The sequence below is a fragment of the Sparus aurata genome, chromosome 1 (genome assembly GCF_900880675.1).
Source record: "Sparus aurata chromosome 1, fSpaAur1.1, whole genome shotgun sequence".
Lineage (NCBI taxonomy): Eukaryota > Metazoa > Chordata > Actinopteri > Spariformes > Sparidae > Sparus > Sparus aurata.
The window spans coordinates 23,176,195-23,199,468 of NC_044187.1; the positions used below are offsets into that span (position 1 = coordinate 23,176,195).

Sequence of the window (23,274 nt, forward strand, 5' to 3'; positions counted from 1 at the left end):
GGACACGTGATAACAGTCTGGTGGTGGCCGGACTTTACAGACATTGGGTGCCAGGCGTGAAAGTGTGCAGTCTCAACAATTTGCTCGTTTTTATCCATCACCTGGAAAGTCTCACAATGTTTTCGACAGATAACAGACTGTTCTCCATTGAGGTGATCCGCGACACTGTCCTGCAGTACGTAGGCCAGATCATGTACTTCCGAGCACAACTGCTAACATGGCGAAGCACAAGTAGAATGACCTTTCATTTCATTTCAGTACTCCTGTAACCATTTAACTATCAACCTTGCATCAGGAGCGTTAGGAGAAGACACCTTCATTCACTAATTCCAGTGCAATTGTTTCTTGTAGAGTTAAACTTTGGTGAACTTTGACATTTGAACTCACACTGTTAACAGTGCTGATCACTGAGAAGTCCAAAGCAGAGAAAAACATTTTAGCTTATAAGTTGTATAACACCATTTACTTTTATTCAACTGCTTACAGTTATGAGACAGGAGTCAATGGTTTAAAAAGGTCATTTCTATGAACTTATTATCCCGCGAGCAACCAAGCTAATTGCTTGGTTTCCTTGCTTTTCCCTGTCACTCAAATGCAAAGCAACTTCCGACATGACGCACATGAACCCATCATCATGAATTCGGTCATCATAATAGTCATAAGAGAAGTCAAACAAGAAGGCAAGCTGTGACTGGTCACAGCAAGTATTTATGAATCTATGATCATAATGTCCAAACGTGACACCACTAGAAAAGTCAAAAAAATATTGTGTAGTCTGATCCTAGCATCAGTGAGTGAGCAGTTAAATATAGATATTACTAATAATTTAATCTGTAGCATCCATAAAATGAAGTTTGCTTTCAAGTTCTGAGTGAGTTCTGAGCTGTTTTTTAAGTCTGATAAGTGCTCTGAGTTACGTGTAAAATATTAACAACGGCTTGAATCTCCAAACAGCTTTACTCTCTGGGGAAAAAATAACTTGAATTACTTATCAAACCTAAAACATTAATAGAACAGTTGCATTTTATCTTTACCACAGTGTGTTATGGTCATTCTGCAACAGCAGTTACTCACTTGAAGCAATTTTACAGTTATTTAAGAGGGTTTTCGGCCTCAACAATTTCTCATAGTTCTACTCACTGTAAAGGACAACCTGTCAACAAATCTTTTCACACGAGGAGATGCAGAAGCACACACTACATTCTAAACTTTATTTTCACAGACACAAAAAAATGATGTTTCCGACTGAAACTCCTGAGGTGGATGTGAAATCAGAGCATTAGCCTACTGTCCTGATGACTGACACAGAAAATGGGAGACATCAGATCAAGGACCTGTCAGCCTCTCCCTGTCGTCCTACCTGTCAACTGATTCATCTCATTGAAGGACATTTGATCTCACCACCGCCCGTGGAGAACATGAGCCAAAATCGGATGGAGAGCTATCAAACTCACTTTTTCTGTCCCTGTCGATAAGAGAGCTCGCTCGCTTTACCGCATACACTGACCCGATTTCAAAGTCTGTGCAGCTGGCTCTGGGTCCAGGGGATTTTCCGCTCTGCTCCCTCCACAGTCGTCTCTCCTGGGGAAGAAAGGCCCCACCACTATCGACATTTAAAATGGAATAATGCATATCTAATGCTTTGGCACTGGTGCTGCATTGGCAAGCCTTGTGTCCCACTGCTGTCCATAGGGTAAGATAGATGAGTTTTTAAACGCACTCGCTCTCAAACGTACTCACGGAGGGCCGGGGGCAAAATGTTCTCCCGGTGCCCATCAATGCACACTGAATTGTACGCCTCTATCTAATAATATGTAGTTTGACCATCTCAGTTTGAGCCATTTTTCTCATCAGACAAATATACATATATCTTATTCAATATCCCTGATATTGTGAGACCTGCCGAGGGGAGAGGAAAATGCTATGCACCCGTTTTTAAGTGTTGATTCTGACCTTTAATGTCCTGTAATCATGTGCCATGGCTAATAGGTAGCCGCCGCTATACTCTGCACGGCAACAAGTCAAGAAACGCCTCTCTCACTGAAAGCTATCCCCTCTTGTCTAACATTTGCTGGAAAACAAAAGCTGCAAGTGTGTCAACACGTGAGCCATTGAAAACAGCATTCATCTGATCATTTCAGTGTTTGCCAAACAAAAAGCACATTGTTGTCTTATAAATTTTGAAAAACTATGGTCACACTTGCTTGTCTATCGCGGAAAAGAAATAAAACAATTAATTTATGATGACTGTGTACAGAGCTGTGACTTCACTGTGGTCTTGTATTAGCCTGCAAGGAATGCCACTGATGTGGTGCCAGTGAGGCGAGAAGGAAACCAAGCGAGTTTAGTGAGGTCCTGTCGGAGGGAGGATTAACATTACTGAGCTGCCTTCGTGTGTGTTCAGTCTTGTGTTAGGTAATTACTTGGTGGAAGCTGCTGGACTGGTCACACTGCTTGTGCAGCAGGTGAGCTACAGATACAAGTCAAAAACAAACTTTGCTACAAAAATAAGGAGCCATCAAGGTTGACCTGTACAGCTAAGTATTTAAATGTATTTTTAAAAAATACAAAAGTACAGAAAAAACAAACAAACAATGTACCTTTTTAATCTGAGAAGTAGGTTGTCAGTTTGATTCTTATACATTCGCTCTGCTTAAATGGCCTGGGTTAAAATGTTTATTGAAATAAGAATATCTGCATGCTTTCCAACAGACATCACTAATGAATGAGCTAATTAGCCAAACAACAGAATGACCGAAGGCCCAGAGTGAGGTTTTTTCAAAAAGGACAGCGTTTGGCCAACAGGCTGCCTGTTGAATAGGTCTGTTCTAGATCATACATTAGCTAACGATACATTTATGTACCAGTTTATCAGGTACACATGCACAACTTTTGCAATAAATTCTCACTTTTTTTGACATCTATTGGGTTTTGGTTTACATTGTGTCACAGCAGTTTAGCTCTAAAGCACACAAAGACTCATTGCTGCAGGTGCCTGGAAAAAGTGTATCCTCTGCAAATGCTTGTGGTGCGCCTGTGGAGTACACACAACCAGCCTCCATGTGCAATTAATGGAAAAAGAAATATATTGTATACATATGAAAAATGTTTCAACTTGTAAAAAACTCCAACACGGTGGTTTGCCACAGTGGCTTGTCCAATTTACATGGGCATTAGTCTGAAGAGACCTTCAATGAGTAGTTGTCTCTTTGAGTCTAGCTTATGGGAACCCAAGTAAATAAATAAATCCATCCATCTTTTCCCTTAACTTCTAGGCTCGTGGGGGATTGGTCAACAGATCTAATGACCGCAGCACCTTCATGGACATGTTGAAGCATGTTCAATTATCATACCATGTACATTTGCTTACATACGGTACTGATTTCCACCATAAAAGTGTTCATGAAAATGAATAGGTGAAGTTGCTTTCAAGTTCCATATCTGTCAGAGCATACTATTTTTTGAAACTGTGTTAAAATGGTTGTTTCCCTAAACACACATACAGGTTTCATCATGTTTAGGATCATTCTAACTGATAATAAAAACTGTAACGATTGTGTTGTGCAGTATAACATGAGATACTTAAAATGTTATACCGTTGCAACCCTATGCTCACACTAACCACACTAACAACTTATGCTCACAACTCTACAATACCTCAGGGGGGTAAAGATGCTTATGTCAGTATAGAACATACATTTTTTATGTTCTCCTGAAAATCAAGGTAAAGGCTTGAGCAGACCGACCTACCATGAATATTAGGTGCATATTCATTATGAAAGGAAATCATTGCAGTTGTTCCTCGAGAATTTCAGCGCTTCACAAGAGAATAATTCATGACAGGAATAATAATGAGGTCACAAAAATGTCACAAGAGGCTGTCAAACCTGTGACAAAGAGGTGGATAATGCACAGGTTAACAAGGGACTACAAAGTAAAGCGCCGTTTTTCGGGGTGGTTACATAACTTGTAAGTATTCGACATGTACATTGTTGTAAAAGTTAACGGAACGGGACTCCTCGGAAAAAAACTGAACAACAACGGTATCCCCAGCAGGGTGACAAAGTGCATGCGCCTCAACAGAAACACAGGCCAAGAAACAATCTGAGGTCTCTGGATGGATCAGGAGAAGAGTGAAGAAGAGGTGCCATTCCCTAAATGTCTGTGAAATTGACAGAGACAATGTTGACACTGTTAAGTTTCTGTCAGCTCAGCATGTATCACCTGTATCGTCTTGGATGCCTGTTCCCAAGGCTCCAGTGATAGACACAGCAATCAGAGTCACTTTACTGCCTTCCTCTGCCCTTTACTGCTCAACTCTGCCACTACTCCATCTTACTGTCCGCCCTGCTACAGGACTCTCACTTGTAAAGGTTCTGTGGTAGGATCTATAGCCTTATTTCTCTCCCTATTAACTGACTCTACCAAAGTTATATGAGGCCATGCAGAGTCAGTGTCTGGGATTTTTTTTGTATCCACTACTAATTTGTGGCAATAGAACTTAAAGGAGGCCTGGGTTACTTTTTGTTTCCTTCTCGTTTAGTGTTTCATATAGGTTCTACGGATGTAAAAGATCTTGAAAGTTAAAAAGGTCTGAGCCAACAGAAGCGCCTCTCTCCCACAGAGAACACTGCTCTTGAAACCCTCGTCAGTAATCCTGCCTTTAATTCAATGACTTTGTGACATCACACTACGTCACACAGCTGTGTGTGACCAATCAGAGGAGACTGAAAATGATCAACCTGAAAATGGGCGTTATACTTTGTTTCCTTTAATGTTCACAGTCTGAGCTAATCACAAAGGAAGCAATAAGAGAAAGGCAAATTAGTTAAAGCTTCAAGATGACCAGGGTGGGATTTGTGTGTAATGAATGTGATCTCAGCCCGCTGTTCACGGACATAGAGTTAAAGTGTGTGTAAATGTGTTTTGGCCACGTCAGTTGACGTGCGTTCCAAGTTTTTTTATGTTGCTGTTCTTGACAACGTTTCGTACACAGATGAGGTCACTCTATTTTCTAACCCCACCAAGCAGCGTGTAATCTCCAGAGCTCCAAGGTTTTCACATTACATCAGCGGCGTGAGCATGAGCGCACTGTGCTTCATGAATGAAATCAATTTACAGGAAGGCGGACGGGCACTTCCTTTTAGAAAATCAGACATGTTCCCTCCTGGTGTGAGAAATCCAGTGATTTTCCTCGTCTGTGCCTCGTGGCAGCGGCAGAGGAAAGCCGGCTTTATGATAGCACGATTCACTGGCAGCCTAATGAGAGCCGCAGCCCTAAGCTGTTTATGTGGCATAAAGGCTGCCTCTATTAGCGCTGCTGTCAGAGAGGGGGAGCTGGGCATTGGGTGGCAGCGCGAAGACTGTTGGGCTCATACCAGTATTCATTCACTAACGGGGCTGGAGGTCATGAGCTGGCAGCGCAGCCCAGAGCGAAGGCACAACAAACTCAATGGGCTGATACTAAGGAAATGTAATTTAACACAAGAGGTTCATCAGAGCGGGTCTTCTTATCCCGCATTTAATGTTGTAACTACACATTTAATTCCATATTTTATTACACTGCATATGTGAGTTCAACAGCCATAGACTAAGTCCAAGAAAGCACAACGTTGGAAAACATCAATGTCAGACACCAGCTATGATAAAAAAAAAAAAAAAAAAGTAATCAGTTCAGTTATAATGTGTCTGCCCTTCATTCCCTCTCAGCGCACCGCATCCATGCCTGGCTCCTCTCCGGTGCAAGGTTGCAGGGTGAACATCCCGTCAGAGGCACAGAGAGAGGCAGACAGGCAGCCGATGCCTGCCACTTAAACAGCTTCTCTTTTTACCTCTCACAGGAAAAGAGATGGCGCACACAAAGGTTCATTTCAGACCAACGCTCAAACTGCCAGCAGAAGGAGCGTAACGACACTCGGCTGCGGCGCTGACTCATCACAGAACCAGTTCAACTGGGAACTGTGGGCTCACTGGTTCTCCTCTACTCTGGACACGAAGTGGTGTCTTTGACTAGGATTACATAAACAATGTTGTGCTGTTGTAACCATTTGACGGGAGGTTTGTGCTGTGAGCTCTGCACTGTGTACGACCGTGTGTGCGACAATAAACTTGATTTGATTTGATTTGAGATAACAAGGTCGACGATATTCTGAGAACACATTATACAACTGTATCTCAAACTGATGCACTGCTCTGATTAAACAATGGTCTCAGTGTTACGGGCAACACTATTCTGTTGTATCACACAGGCGCTCTGCTGTTGAGAAAAACTAATGTGAAATTTGATGGGTTTTTCGTGCAGTGTGAATGTGCCAGACTGAGCTTGACGAGGAGAAGCAGACCTCTGCAGATTTTTGCTGCCCATGAAAAGATGGACACAAAACTGAATCTGGAAAAAGAGAATGACTTACGGCCTTTGCACAAGTCCATTATATCTGGATGGGGGTCCCTGACTTGGAAGGTTCAAAAAGAGCATAACAACATATTCTTCTATGTTTGTTCCTGCGTTCTTATTGTATAGAGCTCATCTGTATGCATCTTACAGAGAAAACTGAACATGTTGGAGGTGACTGGGATGTCTGAGACGGTTGGGGATTCTGACAAATCGTGTACGTGACGTGCTCACATTTAATGAGCAGCAGGGATGACAGCACTGACTTGGCTCCAACACGAGGCGGGTGGAGGAAGCCTCTTCTCGCAAACTCGTGTGGGTCAGCAAAATCTTTGTTTTCGTTAAGAAGTTGGCTGTCTAATTGAGCCAGTACCACCAGATGGTTCAAGTATTGCTGGCGACTTTTTTAAGGGGGGTTATCAGCCTGGAAGAGCTGCTGTTTATGACTCCACTATAAAGGGTAATGTAATAAAATTATCTTGGTTAATTAAAAGCTATAATTTATCCCCCTAGTCCTTCAGGTGAGGGTGTAAAGTAATTCAAGTTTGTCAAGTCACTGACAAAATTAGCATAGGCAAAAAAACCAAAAAACAATCTATCCATAAGTTTTCTTTGAGCAGTGAAGTGTAACAAAGACCCAGCAGCTTTCTGTGTGTTTGTGTGTGAGACAGAAAGAGATCTAATTCAGCCTTGGTTAATGATGTAGACTCACCTTGGCGTTAGCTTTGGTCTTGCTGCTGCTGCTGTTGTTTGGGCTGGAATTGGCATCTTCGTGCACACTGTCCAAAAGCCAGAGGAGGAACTCGAGGGCGTCGTGCTGAGAGTTTCCCCGAAACTGCGAGCTGTACTTGGCCACGATGCTCTGGGGAGAGGAGAGACATCCTAATTAATCTGTCACTTTGGGTGATTCCAAAAGTCATTAAATACTGATGTCCTTCCTGACAAAATGAGGCCGTGGTGATCACATGGAACACAGGAACTCATCATTTGGAAGTGAGAGTGAGTTCAGCTTGGAGCGCTCATTAAAGGGATCGGGAGAAAAGCAGGGACGTTTCTCTCTCTTATCGTCACTTAATGCAGACTCATTTAAAAGCATCTGTCAGATATTATTTGGCTATGACAAGATCATGTAATAAAGTCATTCACAATTCTCTTTGGACGAAGAACTTTTCGTGATATCTGTAAAAGTCAGGCTTTTGCAACAAAAGGTGAAGAAGCAGAGAACACTCACACTTTGGATGACGCACGCAGCAAATCAGGCTATCCAAAAATTGTGTTATTTTCTAAGTTAATTTATCATGTCAATTTATGCTTTGGTCTTTAAGGTGTCTGAGAATCATGAAAAAAACTATTATTCTATTATTATAACTCAAAGATATTCAATAAACTATCATGTCTGACAAACAAAAACATCAAATACTCAGCATTGATCAGCAACTGTTTGTCATAGTTGGTTGATAATTGACTAAAAAGACCCCAAACACGCCAGTTGTTAAGGAGAATGCTTATTGTGAAGCTCCAGAAATGTTTGTGGACCATGAAACCGAATATTAACTGAATTTTTCATTTTTGGGTGGACTTTTCCTTTAAACAGATCTGACCAGATACCAAGAAAGCAACTCTGCCTAACTCTGTGTTTCATTCGTATTAATATTCATGAACCTATTTGGTAAATGTACAATGCATACTTCATACTGTCTCGCTTATTAGTGAAGCTAAACCACTGATTTCTAGGTGAAATGTGATGTTGCCCTTCGTGCGTGCAAGTACGAGTTCAGAGAAAGAGCGAGAGAAAAACAAGATATCTTTGTTTTCTTGACACCACCACGTCATCGCTCAGACGAATGATATAATTGCACTGGACCACGACCACTTCACTCATAAATAGTGTTACAGGTTCAAGATCAACTGCAGTTGTCAGCTTTAGAAACACACAGTTAGGCCATGACATACTATTTATATGAAATGCAGATTAAATTGCACCATTGAAGTCAAGCACTCCCTTTTCAAAGACATTTTCAGTAGTAGCGAAAAACATCAAGGACACGACTCAGAATCAGGCTGATCGCAGGACTGATATCAAGAAAAGCCACCCAGGTCAAACTGTCGTTTCTCACTGGAGCACCGGAAACAAGTGGAACCACTTCATCTGGTTCTCATTTGACCGCGGTTGTTTTTAATAATGTACTTAGAATTTCTATTTTGGGCACAAGTAAACTCAGGCACATCAGTCCTCCATTTGCGGTGTAATAATACTCTAAGAAACTGTTCTCCAAAGGCATACTGTACACTTCACACTACAGGATGAGTCATACGGAGGATATCCGAAACCTGTCGGGTGTTACTCGGAGAAAGAAAAAAACAAAAAAAACAGCCAGACTGTCTAATTCAATTATGAGGAATAGTCGTGAGTTTGAGTCCGACACACAAAACTAACGATATGCATTAACACTACACTGGACTCCTCTGTCTCTGCGTCGCTCTGTGTGTGACTGACAGGCTCCAGGTTCCACTCCACACCTCATTAAAAATCACCCCATCATACCTGCAGTATCCCGGTATCTAAATATAAACACTGGAGGGAGGCCCCCCCACTAACCTGACGGAGACAGCCCACTAATGAGCTTCATCACTATGAGGAAGCACTGACGGGGGATGGAGGGATGAGGGACAGATGGAGAGGGGGGAGCGGTGGAGTAAAAGGGAGGAGGGTGGTGGAGTGGAGTGGAGTAGGGGGATGTTTCAACAGACTGGTGAGTGTTTTTCAGTCTCCTTGTCAGGAAGGACGACGCGGTTGTGGCTGTCCCAGAGATGAAAAGTGAGAAGACGGAGGCAGCACAGTTTAGCTACCGAAAAAAAAAGAGGGGCGGAAAACACAATAAGCAAAGAGTAAGAAGGAATGTAAAGATGTGTCTGTGGACAGAAACCTGACGACACCAGAGGTGACGATTACATTTTAAGGGTAATTTGAAGAATATGGCCGTTATTCAAAGGTAGCCCCTAAAACATATGGGGCAGCATTACCAGAGTAACCGTCAACTGCTGCGCTTTGCTGGTCATCCATGTTACAACTGGCTGACTTTGGAATTAGTACCAAAACCACAAGTAAAAGTATTTTGTTTATTTTCCTTATTTTTTTTACATATAATGTTTAAAACTTGCATATACCATCTGAAACTACATGGGAACTGGCTCTTGCCAGTACGAAGTGGTATAACAAGACAGAAAGGGCCAGGGCTAGCCAGTTTAGCACGCTACCTTCAGCAGACATCTCTGTAACACAGCACATAGATGTCTTTGACACAACGTCAACACCACTGTTGGATCACACCCTGTTGATAATGTCAGTTCATTTTTTGGATGCTTTAAATTTAAATTCCGGCCGTATCTTTCACATTGCTCCTTTAATTTCCGCTGGACTAGTCACTGCTGACAGAAGAAATTATCTTGACGTCCATTTGCATATACAGTGAGATCCAGTCACAAGGGGTCATTCTGGAGAGGCATTGTAATGCAAGGCATGAGCTGACGTATTTAGAGCTGTCCACTTGTGACTGGATCACCCGAGACACATGTCAGTGCAGGTGTAAACACGGCCTTTGTTTGCGTGCATGTGCTCATCTCTGTGATATCTGTTGACACGGTGTTGTCTCTCAGAGAGTCACTAGTGAAATGCATGCAGCCTCAAAGGCACTTAAAAAGCCTTGGAAGTTGTATTCCCAGGCATCGAGTCCTTTAATTGAATTCTTGTAAAGGGAGAAATGAAAAAGAAGAAAAACAAAGCAATGAGGTGGGCAAGGAAGCCTAGAGAGACGGGGACGAGAATCGCAGGTTAGTCAAAATGTCGAGTCTGTCGGCAAACACTAGCAGTGTTCAAAGCTGACCTGAGCACAGCTCTGGTGGGATCTTAAGTGTTGGTTGAGTAAACACTTCAGAGGCAGTCAAGGAGAGGATGAAGGTGGGCGGAGGGGTCAACTTGAGGGAGCGCGGAGCTTTTTGTAAGAACTATTGATCAGTCTGGATTCTCAGCCCACTCTTGATTGTGCCTGACCCTTTGCGGTGGATCCATGCAGCATTTGTCTTAATTTTCTTTAGCTTGTAGCCAGCTTCATTTCGTTCATTGATTTTTTTCTAAAATCAGTGTATTCATTAAATCAGAGCACGATGAACTGTGTAGCCTCTATTTTTGCATAATTTAAGGCTTTTTTACTTGTTTCTTCTTTGGAAAATGAGAGAAAAGGAAAGATTACCATTGACACCTAACTTCCACCTGTTTTCCACCTCAAGGAAAACTCCTTAAAATTATGTTCGAAACACATGGTTATAGGGACTTTAATTGGGTTTGGGTCACCCGGATTTCTGGAGCCCGATCAAAAGTCTAGTTCCGAGCACAGGACCATAAAGGTGTGACTGAGGAGGCAAAGAAATTTCTTTTTTTTTAGATTTTCTGTAGGTGAAAAGAATCAAAGACTACCAGCCTCCCAAACGAAGCAAAAACAAAGAGGCAAAGAGCAAAGACAGATAAGAGAATGAAAAAAGACGGGCATAAACCTGTGCAGTCTCTACATCGGGGGTCATGACCTCCCAGCAGTCAGCGCTGCACTCTGGAAACATCCCCGGCCTCCACACCCAGATGTCTTTTTTTAGTGTCCTGTCTCGCTACCTCTGCTTCACCTCGCACCATTACCCTTCATGCCCTCCCCACATCCATTCTCCAACAGTGTAAACAATGACGGATCAGAGTGCTGGCAGGCCAGGGAATTTATAAACATACATCAAGCAAATAACCCTCCCCTCTCTCCCTAAAAAACCCATTTACGCCGCCTCACCTCGTCGTCATTCCGCCTGCCAAACAAGCCTGAATGGATCCCTCGGTGGCAGACAGGGAATGATGTTGACAAATTATGACAGGGCATAACCTTAAGAGGAGCAACACACTTTTTTCTTCTTCTCCAAACACAACCGATTCCCCCTCCCCACAGGTGTGGCTGGAATGAGGCCGAATAGAATCTGTCATTACTGGCTGCTCCATTCGGGGTTTCATTTTTCAGCGGCCCGCTGCTGCCGGCTCACCTCTGCTGTCGGTGCAGACCGGACGCGGGACAGTCATCACTTACGGCCTCCACTTATTCCACTCGCGCTCCTGCTCATGCTGTGTCTCATCCACCCTCTTCCTGCCTCGCACAAACACGCAACCTCACTGTCCTCGCTCCTCCTCTCTTTCAGTTAACTCTCGTTCTCTGTCCTCTCCATCACGTAGGAACCATTCCCTCCCAGCTGAGCTCCTGTCAGCGCAGCAGCCCCTGGACACAAACATGTTTCAATCACTTCAGAGGACATTGCGTTGACTTGCACTCATTTCCTCGAGACTTTACTTAACCCCAACCAAATCCAGTCAAAAAATGTCCAATAGGGGTGGAAATCTCTACAAACACAAATCACAATTTGACTCGGCCTATGCGTCGCCCAGTGTGCACCAATAAGAAAAGTATTGTTTTTAGAGATTATGAAGCATAAAAAGAGGTTTGGGTTAATAAAAATCATTCCGTTTTCCAATGACGTTTTACTCTTTCAGGACTCTTTTATCTTGCCTCTGTAACACATCTTTGTGATAAGCGGTTGATAACAACACTGGATCATTGCTAAAAATGTGTGTGCATCGGGTGATATACCCAAATTCCCTGAGATTGGCTCTCTATCTATGATTAAGCAGCATTTTTCGGACACCACTCTTGCAGTGCTCAATTGGCCAGAAAAAGCTGCCAGAGCTTCTGTCCAGTGCCAATGGTGCAGGACACAGCACATCAACAAGGGCCTCAGACACTCACCGATGGATCAGACAATGGCCGATGTCCAACCACCAGCCTGGTGTGTCAGGGCGATGTATAACCTTAAACCAGGTCTTCACCCAAAATTTGGTAAGTTGGTTATGGGGTACCTGCATTTTGTCCCCAGAAGCAATGCAAATTCTTCCAACGTGCCTGTATGAACACATGTATGTTCCCACAACATGAGTAAATCATGTCCACACACACACAGACAGACAGACAGATGGAGGCAAGCCTTTAGCAGTGCAACATGTGTCTTTCCCTGCCTCTTCTTCTCACCGCCCTTCCAAATCTAAAGTAAATCTGCCAGCTACTTCCTGTGTCATCCTGGGCCACACTGGATCCCACTCCAGAACAATGGAGAACCAGGCAGGTATTACCGATGACTAACCTAAATGCTATATCTTGGAACCAGAACTATATTTTCTCTGTGATGGCGACCAGCTTGGAAAATCCTTCGATGAAGGTGCCAGCAAGTCAAGACTGAACAAAGCCTTTGTGTGTGCAGATGTCCCCTGCGTGGGATTTACAGGCGATCAGTAAGAAATAAGAAGGGATGAGATACGATGGAAATAATCGCCTCTGAATGGTTTACAGCCCAGAATGGGAGGATCCCCCCCCCCCCTCGGGCTCTGCTGAATCTGAGAATTGATACTCACAACTGCGGCTGTAAATACGCTACCGTGTGCACAACTCAGAGTGCAGGTAGCTGTGTCTGTCACGCTCTGGATAGCTTTTATGCCATTTCCTTGTGCTTCCCATCACTGAGATAAAGTAGGAAAGCTTTCCCAGACTGTCTTCCATGAGTCTGTGATCGCAGTATCACTCCCCAGAATGGTAAAGTTTGATTTATTCCCATGGCTTCGTACACTGTCTCGTTGAGGCTTGGTACATAAATCATGGCAGGTATAATGAACCAGGTGTAAAATGGTCTCATATTGTAATGCTTACACAGATGCAGCACAGACACACTTCTCCTCGTGTTTCTTTATTGCCTTTTGTCACAGCGGTGTAAATATAATGGAGTGCGGCTCACTGAGTCGTGGGAATGCATGCTGCTTCCAGACAGCATATGGTGGTGGGCGGCTGGTGGAACAGTACTTGTAAGTGGTCTCGCTGTGTTTTATAAGTGTGACAAGAAGTGTTTCAAGAGCTATCACTTCCCCAACTGCTGAAACAAAAGTCCTCGGAGTTGATAAACACCGGTGTAAACCACTACACAGGACATTTACAAGAAAGACGCTCAATATCTCTAGATCACTGTAATAGGTTATTGCTAATACAAATCGAACATTTCCTACTGCCACAGCTTCACATTAAAAGCATTTAACTGTTGGTACACAAGTTGACTTTTATTTTGAAGGAATCCCTGGAAATGCAACCCTCAATGGGTTGAGTAAGTATACTGTAGCACTTACTGCCCTTGTTCATCAAACATGTGTCTACAAAACAAGACAACACTCATTTTGGCTATTTTTCAACAGCAAACCACTTTGATATATGTCAGGGAGTAGATTTATACAGTCTGTGCGAGTACTGATCAAGTAGGCGCTGTAAGCTTAAGAGCTGCAGGGGACAGGCTGCACACCTCCAACTTACTCAATAAGGTAACCAACTAATTTTCCCTAATTAATGTAAGCAGGTTCCCGATAAGCATTGAGTTTAAAGCCGACATATTGCCCCACAGGCACTTTTTTTTCACTTTGACGACAAATCCTCCGCAATCGTCTTGTTGGTCAACTCTCCTGATTCTCGTCACCTGACAGAGTACTGCTACTTTACGGAGCCTTTAACTTATAAATGTAGCGTCCGTTGAACTGAGTAGAGATTCCATTAAGTGATATTCTAAAACAATAATAATAATACTTTTAAATCAATTTGTGGCTCCCCAGAATCTCTGGAGCATGTGCCCCTTGGCAGGTATTGTTGACAATGGTGGACTGAAAACTTTATCCGTTGCAGTACTCAGCATATTGCAAAAAGTTTAAAATTGCAAAAAGATATTTTATTATAAATATTGTGATAGTATCGTATCACGGGACTGCTGATTACCAGTCAGTCCTCATGCGTGTCTGTGGCAAAATACAAACACTGAATATGTTATCCATTTTTCTAAACAGAAAATGACATCTTCTGATAACCCCCCCCCCACAAAAAAAGTCACCCATCTGCCTGACTGAAACTGCCATGTTTGAACTGAAATTAGAGGCCATCCCACTGTGCAGAGTCCAGGTGGTTCATCTCCCCACTGTTATGTGTCTGTCTTTCTACAAACATTATATACATCATCAGCACTGAGAGTGAGAATAAGAGCGGCACTTGACGGAGAGCAGAGACAAGAATAGACAAACAAACCATCAGTCTCGCTGGCCTGCCTAACTGTCACACCCTGCCTGCACTCCCAGAGCAAACAACACTACTTAAAGCACCAGGCGTCATCTTCACCGTTGAGCTCCAGTGGCCTCACTGAGCTCCAGCTCCTGTCGAGCGTTTGAAAAAAAAAAAAATCCCAGCTCCTCGCTAGGACTTTTTAAAGTAGTTACTGTGTTGTTAAATCCTTTAGGTCAGGAGTGTGTAATGTAGTAGAAAACAAAGAGCTCACTCTATCGTCAACTTAAATTGATGTCGACAACTCTTGGGCCGGCCAATAAAAGGACACTTCATCCTTCCAGATTTCATCAACATCAAATGTGTAGCGAAGCAGTTACAGCAAAAGTTGGAAATTTGTATTTAAATACAGCACCTCTATTCGGCTCATCCTATTTGAGCCGAGCTGAATTCAGAGACTTGTGGTGTAGGAATTTAATGAGGTTGTGCAGGTGAGCAACTTTACAAAAGAGAGTCGCGCTGGGATGAGTCAGATTGAGGTTAGTGAGGCGAAGAAGAAACCTGACGAAAACCCCTGTCCCAATCTAACAACTACGCCAACGAGAATATGCGCAGATGGTTCGAACAACGGCGGTGTTGTGACATGGATGCAATGGAAGTTACAGTTAGTGGCTGAATGTTATCAGTATCACCTATAATGGACGAATGAAGGGAACCAATTTGACGTTTCTGAGTTAGACTGTATGAGTTTCTTCTCCAGAGCAGTGTATTAAACTTTTTTTTTTTAACGGGTTACCTTGGATTCATCCAAGTCCCCCAGTAACACAACAAAAATTACCATACGAGGAAATGACAGACAAACAACTCCTGTGTTGCGCGAGGTAAAATCACTGTGGTCAAAGGAGTCTAGTGACATTGGAGAGAGCAATATTACAACTTCAGTTTCCTGTTGGATAGGGGTGTCTGACATCAAGGTAAAGTTGTGAAAGTATTCTAAATGTACACTTAAACTGATACTGATGTTTTAGGCTTTTTTTTTTTTTTATCTTTTGCTTCAATCCAGTTTGGGACATCGCTTGGTGTCCGCACTCATGTAAACCTTCGCCTCTCCTAACTGGGGCTGTGCTGACCGCCATCACACTGCACTGACTTTGGCTAAGTACCTCAAACAACCTCATTTGAAACAAGCACAAACTTTCCCTTTAACTCCTGAGGTCATTCCAGTAAATCTGGGCGAGACTTTGTGACATCTACTGACAAGCTTACAACTCACTCCTAATATGAATCCCCAAAACAAAAGAAGTTAGAAAAACAACTGCAAGAGCCCTCGTCTGAGAGAAAAGTTTCTTTTTCCACTTCTTCGCCGGCCACTGCCTCTCTGTAACTGTACAGAGATTTGGTTGTAACGATCACTTGTCAGATTTGTTTGTCCCTTGCTCTGATTACAGACTGGGGGGGGGGGGGGGGGGGTCTTACAAGGATCACAGGAGGGGACGCTAGTTTTGTTTACCAGCAGTGTCTCTCCCTCCCACTCTCTCTTTCTCTCTCCTTCTGAGTGCACGCCATCGGAGGCTTCACAGCAGGGGGGCATCCTCCTTTTCCAGGATGAGTGCACTCGCTACAGTAAACATCCTCTTGCCTGCTTCACCCTGGGTAGAGCAGACAGACACAAATCACTGTGTCGATGAGAGAAAGGGGGAGAGCGGAGGACATGTTTTTTTTATATATATATTGTGGCCAGCGAAGATGAGAGGCGCAAGAGCACAACACAGGAAAGAGTGAATGCCTCTATTCAGACACAGGGCAGCACGTTCAGACTATAAAGGTCAAGGTCTAATGATGAGCATTTACATTTAGTAGCAAAGAGCAAAAGCAAAATTGCAAAGCGCCTGATTGTGCCCCGATTGACATAACAAAAGATTTACAGGTAAGATTTGACCGCCTGGTTAACCATGGTTCACGGTTCATTCTCTGAACAAGCAGAGGGCAACATATCATCAGAAGGACCACTAAGTTCTGCTAACTGTAGCTGCTTTTAGCTCAGTTAGCTGCGCATCTAGTGGTCCAGACTGGGAGCTCACAGAGCATTGTTTTTCACACCGCTGCAACAGGTGCTTTGGAGAGAGATAGGACGGGGCTAGTTGGTTAGCATGCTAACTTCAGTACATATTTCTGCAATACAAAACATATATTGCATGTCACGTTGATTGTTTTCTTCATTGAGCGAGTCGTTCGGCCTATACAATGTCAGAAAATTATGACAAATGCCTAAGTTTCAGGCGAAAAGAAACCAGAAAAAAATTCAAATTTTACAAGCAGGAATTCGATTTTTGATTAATCTGCTATCAAAATAGACACTAATTGACTCGGCAGTTGACAACTTATCGATGCAGCAATAATATATTTGGCGCTGCGTCCTGACACTAAGAGGAATCACTCCCATCATGGGTGTGCTGCACACTATCTGTCACCAGGAGCCAATTGGAATCACTGAATATTAATTCACATTTCTACATTCAAGGCCTTTGAGTGTTACCCTTCAAGTCCTTTTGTTACTTCATTATTTTGTCCCATCACAGGATTTTTTGGGGGATTTCAAATGTCTGTAGAGGCCCAAGTTAGAGATGCTGCAGGTGACGAGGGTTTAAAATCTGTTCTTTTAAATGTTGCACACATGTAGGTGCTCAGCATTAATGATCAGCAACACTGTGACTCCTTGTATTCTCTCAGATCAAAACAGCATCAAGCTCTTCCTCAGTGTTTATCACCACCTTTCCCTCAGAGCTTTGGACTAGACTGAGCTCCCCCTCTCTTTTGCACATGTTATTTGTGTATTACTAACTTGCGGTTGTGGTTGAGAAGAAGCTACATTCAAAGTCCCTGTCATGAATATCAACCTTTTCCATTATAAATGATATCCCATGCTGTCTCCCCATGCCTGTGAGATTGTGTGTTTTTGTACACATGCTGCATAACCTGCTTCCCCTATAACTCCCTCCAGGCTGTTGATGCAACAGAGCAGCTAGTACTCAGGTTAGTCTGCTGGTAGACTGTCACCCAGAGGGAGGGCTGGTGAGGCCCTGCAGCCCTGGCTCACAGCATCCGCGAGTGACTGCAACAGCAGGAAACATCCGGTGTGGAGGTGTGTTACCACTTGTTGATTCAATATCCTTAATAATGTCGTCTGACCGCTACTATCACCTGCATGTGACAGTTTGTGTAAATAAGTAAGTAATGTTTGGCTCCACATGGCAGTCAAGGAATGCAGACGAACCACCTGAAGTGCTGGGTTGCTGTGGCAGGTGAGTCAAGTGAAAACACTGCAGCCTGTGTGTGTAATCAGTAACCAGAATACTAGCCACTCATTCAACAAACAATAAAATGTAGGATATGTGAGGCCTCTTCCTCTGAAACACACCGAAACTCGGAAATTAGGTTGACTGCTGAACTACGATCGACTGAGTGCTCACCTGGTGCGTTCATTGGAGTATTTGTTACGCAAGTACGAGCTGTGATACTTGGTAATACTGCTTACAAATCCCACAAAATACCCTTGACATACACCTGCTGTGCTGCGCTGCTTGCTGCTGAGTAGCGGTGACAGGGCACAGGTTACACTTAAGCTGTTACAACCACGTGCTGAGGCAAATCAAATCTTCAGCTGTAGTGCCGGGGGAGATTCAATGGGAAGAATGTATAGGCTTTCAATACATCTAGCCTGAAGATAATGGTGTCTCTTTATCCTTTGCTGGAGGCAGCCCTGGGCACATGTTTCCTGTTGGGCCCCGGCTATCTCCCTCTCTCTCTGCACACCGTCGTCGTCAAGAAGATGTGGAGTGCAGCAGCAGACCAGTGGTGGAACGTAACTAAGTGCTTCAACTCACCAACAGTGTTGTAAAAGGTGCCCACAAGTCATACTTGAGTAAAAGTAAAGACATTGTGTTCAAATGTTTATTTGGTAAAAGTGAAAGTAACCCTTATGACTAGTGCTTGAGTCAACGTTTTAAAGAATCTGATACCGAATGTGCTTTAGTATCAAAAGTACACGTAAAAGTAAATGATTACATGTACTGTACTGTAAATACTGAAATTGCGCTTCTTTTTTTCTGAAGCATGATCCAATCTGCACAGTAAGCACTAATTAAAGTAAAACAAATAAATGTAGTGGAGTACAAATGAAACATTAGATTGGTTAATACAATAAGATACTGTGCAGTAGATCCAAGTATCCAACAGTATTTAAAGTAGTTAAAATGAGCTCCACCACCACCAGCACTAACATGGAAATGAAGCATAATGTTTAAGCATCAGTAATAATATTCCAAAAACACTGTACAGAAGCTTACTGCTACATACTACACTACAGTGTGATAAGTTATTGTTGTAACAAGATATTTTCACATTATATTATCAAATTATTACATGAACAGTTCCCATTATAACTAGAAATCACCAAGTAGAGCGCATACCTCGCCAAGGCCCAACAGATCCCTTTTGAACTCACTCATAGACACCAGCCACCTAAACACACCTGATTTCTGAATCATCAAAATCAATATGTTATTCCCTGAGGAATTAATGAAAAGGGTAAAAATAACAAAAAAACAAACAAACAAACTAAACAAAAAAACACCAAATCTTGCAATTTCCATAAGTAAATATGAGTGCTTTTTAATCTTCAGTTCATTCATCTTGTGTTTTTCCCCGAAGGTTTTTGGCCCTAGCGGTGCTCGAGTGCTGAGACACATACTGGCAACAGGTTTGCTGTGCATCAGTTACTTCACAGTGATTTGATTTAAAATGTCTTGAGGGTTTTTGGTTATAATTTTATTGTGCTGTTGTAGAGCACATACTCAGACAACCGTGCAGTTAACCCAATCATCGCAAACCAACTGAGACAATAACTTGGGGGTTTCAGGGCCCCTTGCTGGTCCAGGGGGCCTCTCTACTCCGGCGTTGCTTGCTGAATACATTGTAAAACACACATATCCTGGTTAAAACACAACTTTGAAAGTAATGTCAACCAAAGCATTCAAATGCATTTGTGTAACTAGATAGAAATATCGGAAAATCTAAGCAGGACAACATACCACCTCTCGTTGCTGATCATGTCCTTAATGGCATGGCAGGAGACACACAAAACACAACACAACAAACCCGTGACATCATCAACAACCTGGCAGACAAACACCCAGCGCCCCTCTGTCCTCACCTTGAACTCCACGGACAGCTGTGGTGTGTACTCCAGCGTCCACAGCGCTCGAACCAGCGACGCCAGCTGCTCGGTCACCTCTCCCCTGGTGCTCTGCCGCTCCTCTCCCCTCACCTCCCCGTTCACCCTCCCGTGGCACACATCCGACTTGTACTGCTCCAGCCCGAGGTACTCTGCCAGCAGGTCCGTGTTGCTGAGGCACTGGACCACGGCGTTCATGAAACAGGTGTTGCCGTGGTTCTTCAGTCCCAGCACGCCGGGGGTCTTGTCGCCGTGGCACCACGACAGCCTGTCCTTCACCGAGCCGTGAGACGAGGACAGCATCGAGGAGCTCTTCTTCACGGTCCCCTCTCTGGAGACCTGCGCGCAGTCGTCTTTGAACCCCCCGGACGCGCTCTGCCCGAAGCCGCCGTCGTCGTCCTCTGCGTCCGGAGGCTCCGCGTCGCCAAAGTGCGCCAAAGTGCCCAAAGTTTTAAGGATCCTTCCCATGAAATTCCCAAAAGATCGCAGCGATTTCCTCCTCATGAACCTCGCGGCTTTGTATTTCTTCTCTTTTCGCTTCGTCGTTTTGGGTTTCATGGCTTTCCTTGCCTTGTTTTCCTTGCGGCTATCCATGGCTCTATTACTTAATAGTAGCGCGAGAGAATGAAGCAGGCTGTGGAGTCGCACCTGTCTGCCAGGCTGTCTACCCCTCCTCCTCCTCCTCCTCCTCCTCCTCCTTCTCGTCTTCTTTCCCTCTCTCCACTTACCGCTGAGGTGGCACCGATTCGGTGCCAATAAGGCACATGATTACTGATATTATTCCCTTGACATCCAGGTCATTTTCCCAGTGCGACGTGGTCACCAGCAGTCCGCGCGTTTTGACGGGTGACAGTGTGTCCGGTCACCACACAGATGAGCTGCCCCCCTCCCTCAACAGCGCAGGTTCAGTTACACTTCCTCGTCGATGGCTCTCAGCGCTGGATCGTGCGCTGGCGCTCTTTGACTCCTTCGCCAACACTATCCTCTCTCTCCCCCTCCTCCTGTCTGTGGGGCTACAGTGAACAACTTTCTATGTGGAGGATCCTGCCTAATGCCCGCCCCTCAGACATGAATTTAATTAACCTGGATTAGATTACTCGCGGGTTGCCACAACAGAGAGGTTGATACAATGAGCAGAAAATCTTTCCCCTGCGGTCTCTGCACACTGTCGCTGGTTTGCCAAAGACCATAAAACTTGCCTGTTTTTTTTTTTTAACTCAGGGAACAAGGAAGTTCTTGTCTTTAACAGGTGTCAAGGACTGTAGCCTCAAACTGCCCCCTGTAGGACCGATTACAGCATCGCCTGACTGTCTTCTACAGCCTCGCAGGGAGTCAAAGGAAATGTTCCTGGCATTTGTCGACTCGTCTTGAATCTAAAAACTTTAACCTGGCCCCGAGTTCCAACCCCCAGCACTTAAAATGACGACGAACTAACCAGTGGAAGCTTCTCAGTGGTACATTGTCATCAACAGATATGAGTATGGACTCAACAATGACCACATCTAAAACGAGCTCCCATGTACATGCACAGTGTCAGTGTAGGAATGCCTGATCCTCTGTTTTGGGGTAACCTGATGATGCCGCTGTATACACCGGGTTTCTCTGTCTAATTAAAAAAATAAAAATAAATTACAGATCTCCCTCCTTCTTGTTCTGAGAGTATGGCTGTAAACATTTGGACAATAAGTTAATTAATGGTTAAGTCTAAAATGCCAAAAGAACAAAAAATAAAAAATGTCATCACAATGTTGCAAACATCAGTGCTGACCGCTGAGGCGAAATGTAACATTCAGTCCTCCCGTATTTACCCGAAAATGGAAAATCCTCACTGAACAACTTGTACAGACATCATCAAACCAGACAGGTCAGCTTGGGTCATCCTGATATTTCAAAGCCAAAAAAACAAATCGACTTAAACCTCCAATTCAGTCATTTGCAGAGCCTCCAGCTGGTTGAACTCATTACCTACAGACATTAAGCAAATCAGAGGCATTTCCCTATTCAACAAAATCAATCAAACAGAAACTAATGACAAGGCCAAAATACACATGTTGAAGATCATTTAACCATGTAAGTTCCCACCCAGTGACACCCTTGGGCCCTAGGAACAGCAACTGCCTGTTGCAGACGCTAAGGAGGATCTGAATAAACACTGCACAGCATTACCAATTTCTCATGGCCCAAAGTGACATCTTCATATTGCTTCTTTAGTCAAACCAACAGTCCAAAACCCAAACATCATTCATACTATCATACACGACTAAGAAAAGCAGCAAATCCTTAAAATCAAGAAGCCTGAACTAGCAAAAACTTTAAATCTTTGCTTGAAGAATTACAAATATGATGAATCAATTATCAAAATAGCCATCACTGTCATCTGTAAGATTGTTTCCTCATATGTATGTACATGTATGTGATGATGTGGCCGCTATGTGTTGTAGATGTTTCTGTTAAAAAGCATGATAAAAATATTTGAGAACTACTTTCTTTTGATTGAGTAATAATTGCAGGCTGCAGCTCTAACTGACACAGAGTGTCTTCGCCCACTTCTGCGTCTTGCTATTGAATACCCCTTCTACATAAGCATTTACAGACACACGTACAGTATCCTATAAATAGCCTGGCTGCTGTCTTCACACTCATTAATGCTGCTGCCACTACAACACCCTGGAAGCTCCACAAAAGTAAGCAGAATGGATGTTACAGAACCTTTAGGCCAGGACACATTCTGTGCAGGTCTGGACATCGATGGGGCGCCAGCATTATTTTTTATTTCTTTTGCTTTATTCACATTCTAATCATCTGAAGCTTAATTTCACAGCTCACCAGTACTAAAGATTGAATTTAGTGGGCCAGATGTGCTGATTTATTGAAATAGATAGTCAGAGTCCTATCCAGTATTCCCATAATTTCCCTGATGCTCATTTTCCAGCATCGTTAGAACAGATGGTACTCCATTGTACCCAGTAAACCAACTCTGACTTCTTGTGCTTCTTCCAGAGACGCTCTTTCTCTCTGATCCTGGGATGTTTTTGCTGATTTGGGTTTGCCATTTTACTATTTTTTTTTTATTTTGAGGAAGCAGGGGTGAGTTTTAAATTATTTACATAAGCCACTTTGAACAATGGTGAGGAAAATGGGTTCAGATCAGAGACAGTCAGAGAGGCTCTGTGTTGCACGTTGCCTCCCCTCTTTAACCAGGATCCTTCAGGGGATCGCTGTTGATGGATTAGCTGACAACAGCGTTGTGCTTAAGCGGCCAAGAATCTGGGCCCCCTGCATGCCTCTACAGCAGCAGACGCGAGGAGAATCATATCTGTAAATCTAATGTTTTGTATAATACAGCCTTTTTACATATTTTGGATTAATGTGCATTGAGGAAGTCGGTGGTACAACATTTATTTTGATGCTCTAAAAAAAGTATAAAGTAGTGAAGAATTCTTGTGCCTTGAAGTGTAGTTCTGAATTCATGTAAAGTGTCTGTGGATTCAGCC

General features: G+C 43.5%; 1 protein-coding gene across 1 annotated transcript in view; it reads right to left on the reverse strand.

Moving 5' to 3' along the window:
- The window catches only part of usp43a (ubiquitin specific peptidase 43a), a 132,549-nt gene extending 111,557 nt beyond the window's left edge, over positions 1 to 20,992 (reverse strand). Inside the window, exons 1-2 of the mRNA XM_030417296.1 lie at positions 19,760 to 20,992; positions 7,104 to 7,253 (exon numbers count right to left, since the gene is read on the reverse strand). Coding sequence (XP_030273156.1) covers positions 7,104 to 7,253; positions 19,760 to 20,374 — 765 coding nt within the window. The 5' untranslated portion in view covers positions 20,375 to 20,992. The remainder of the gene's footprint in view (positions 1 to 7,103; positions 7,254 to 19,759) is intronic.
- Between the last annotated feature and the right edge of the window lie 2,282 nt (positions 20,993 to 23,274).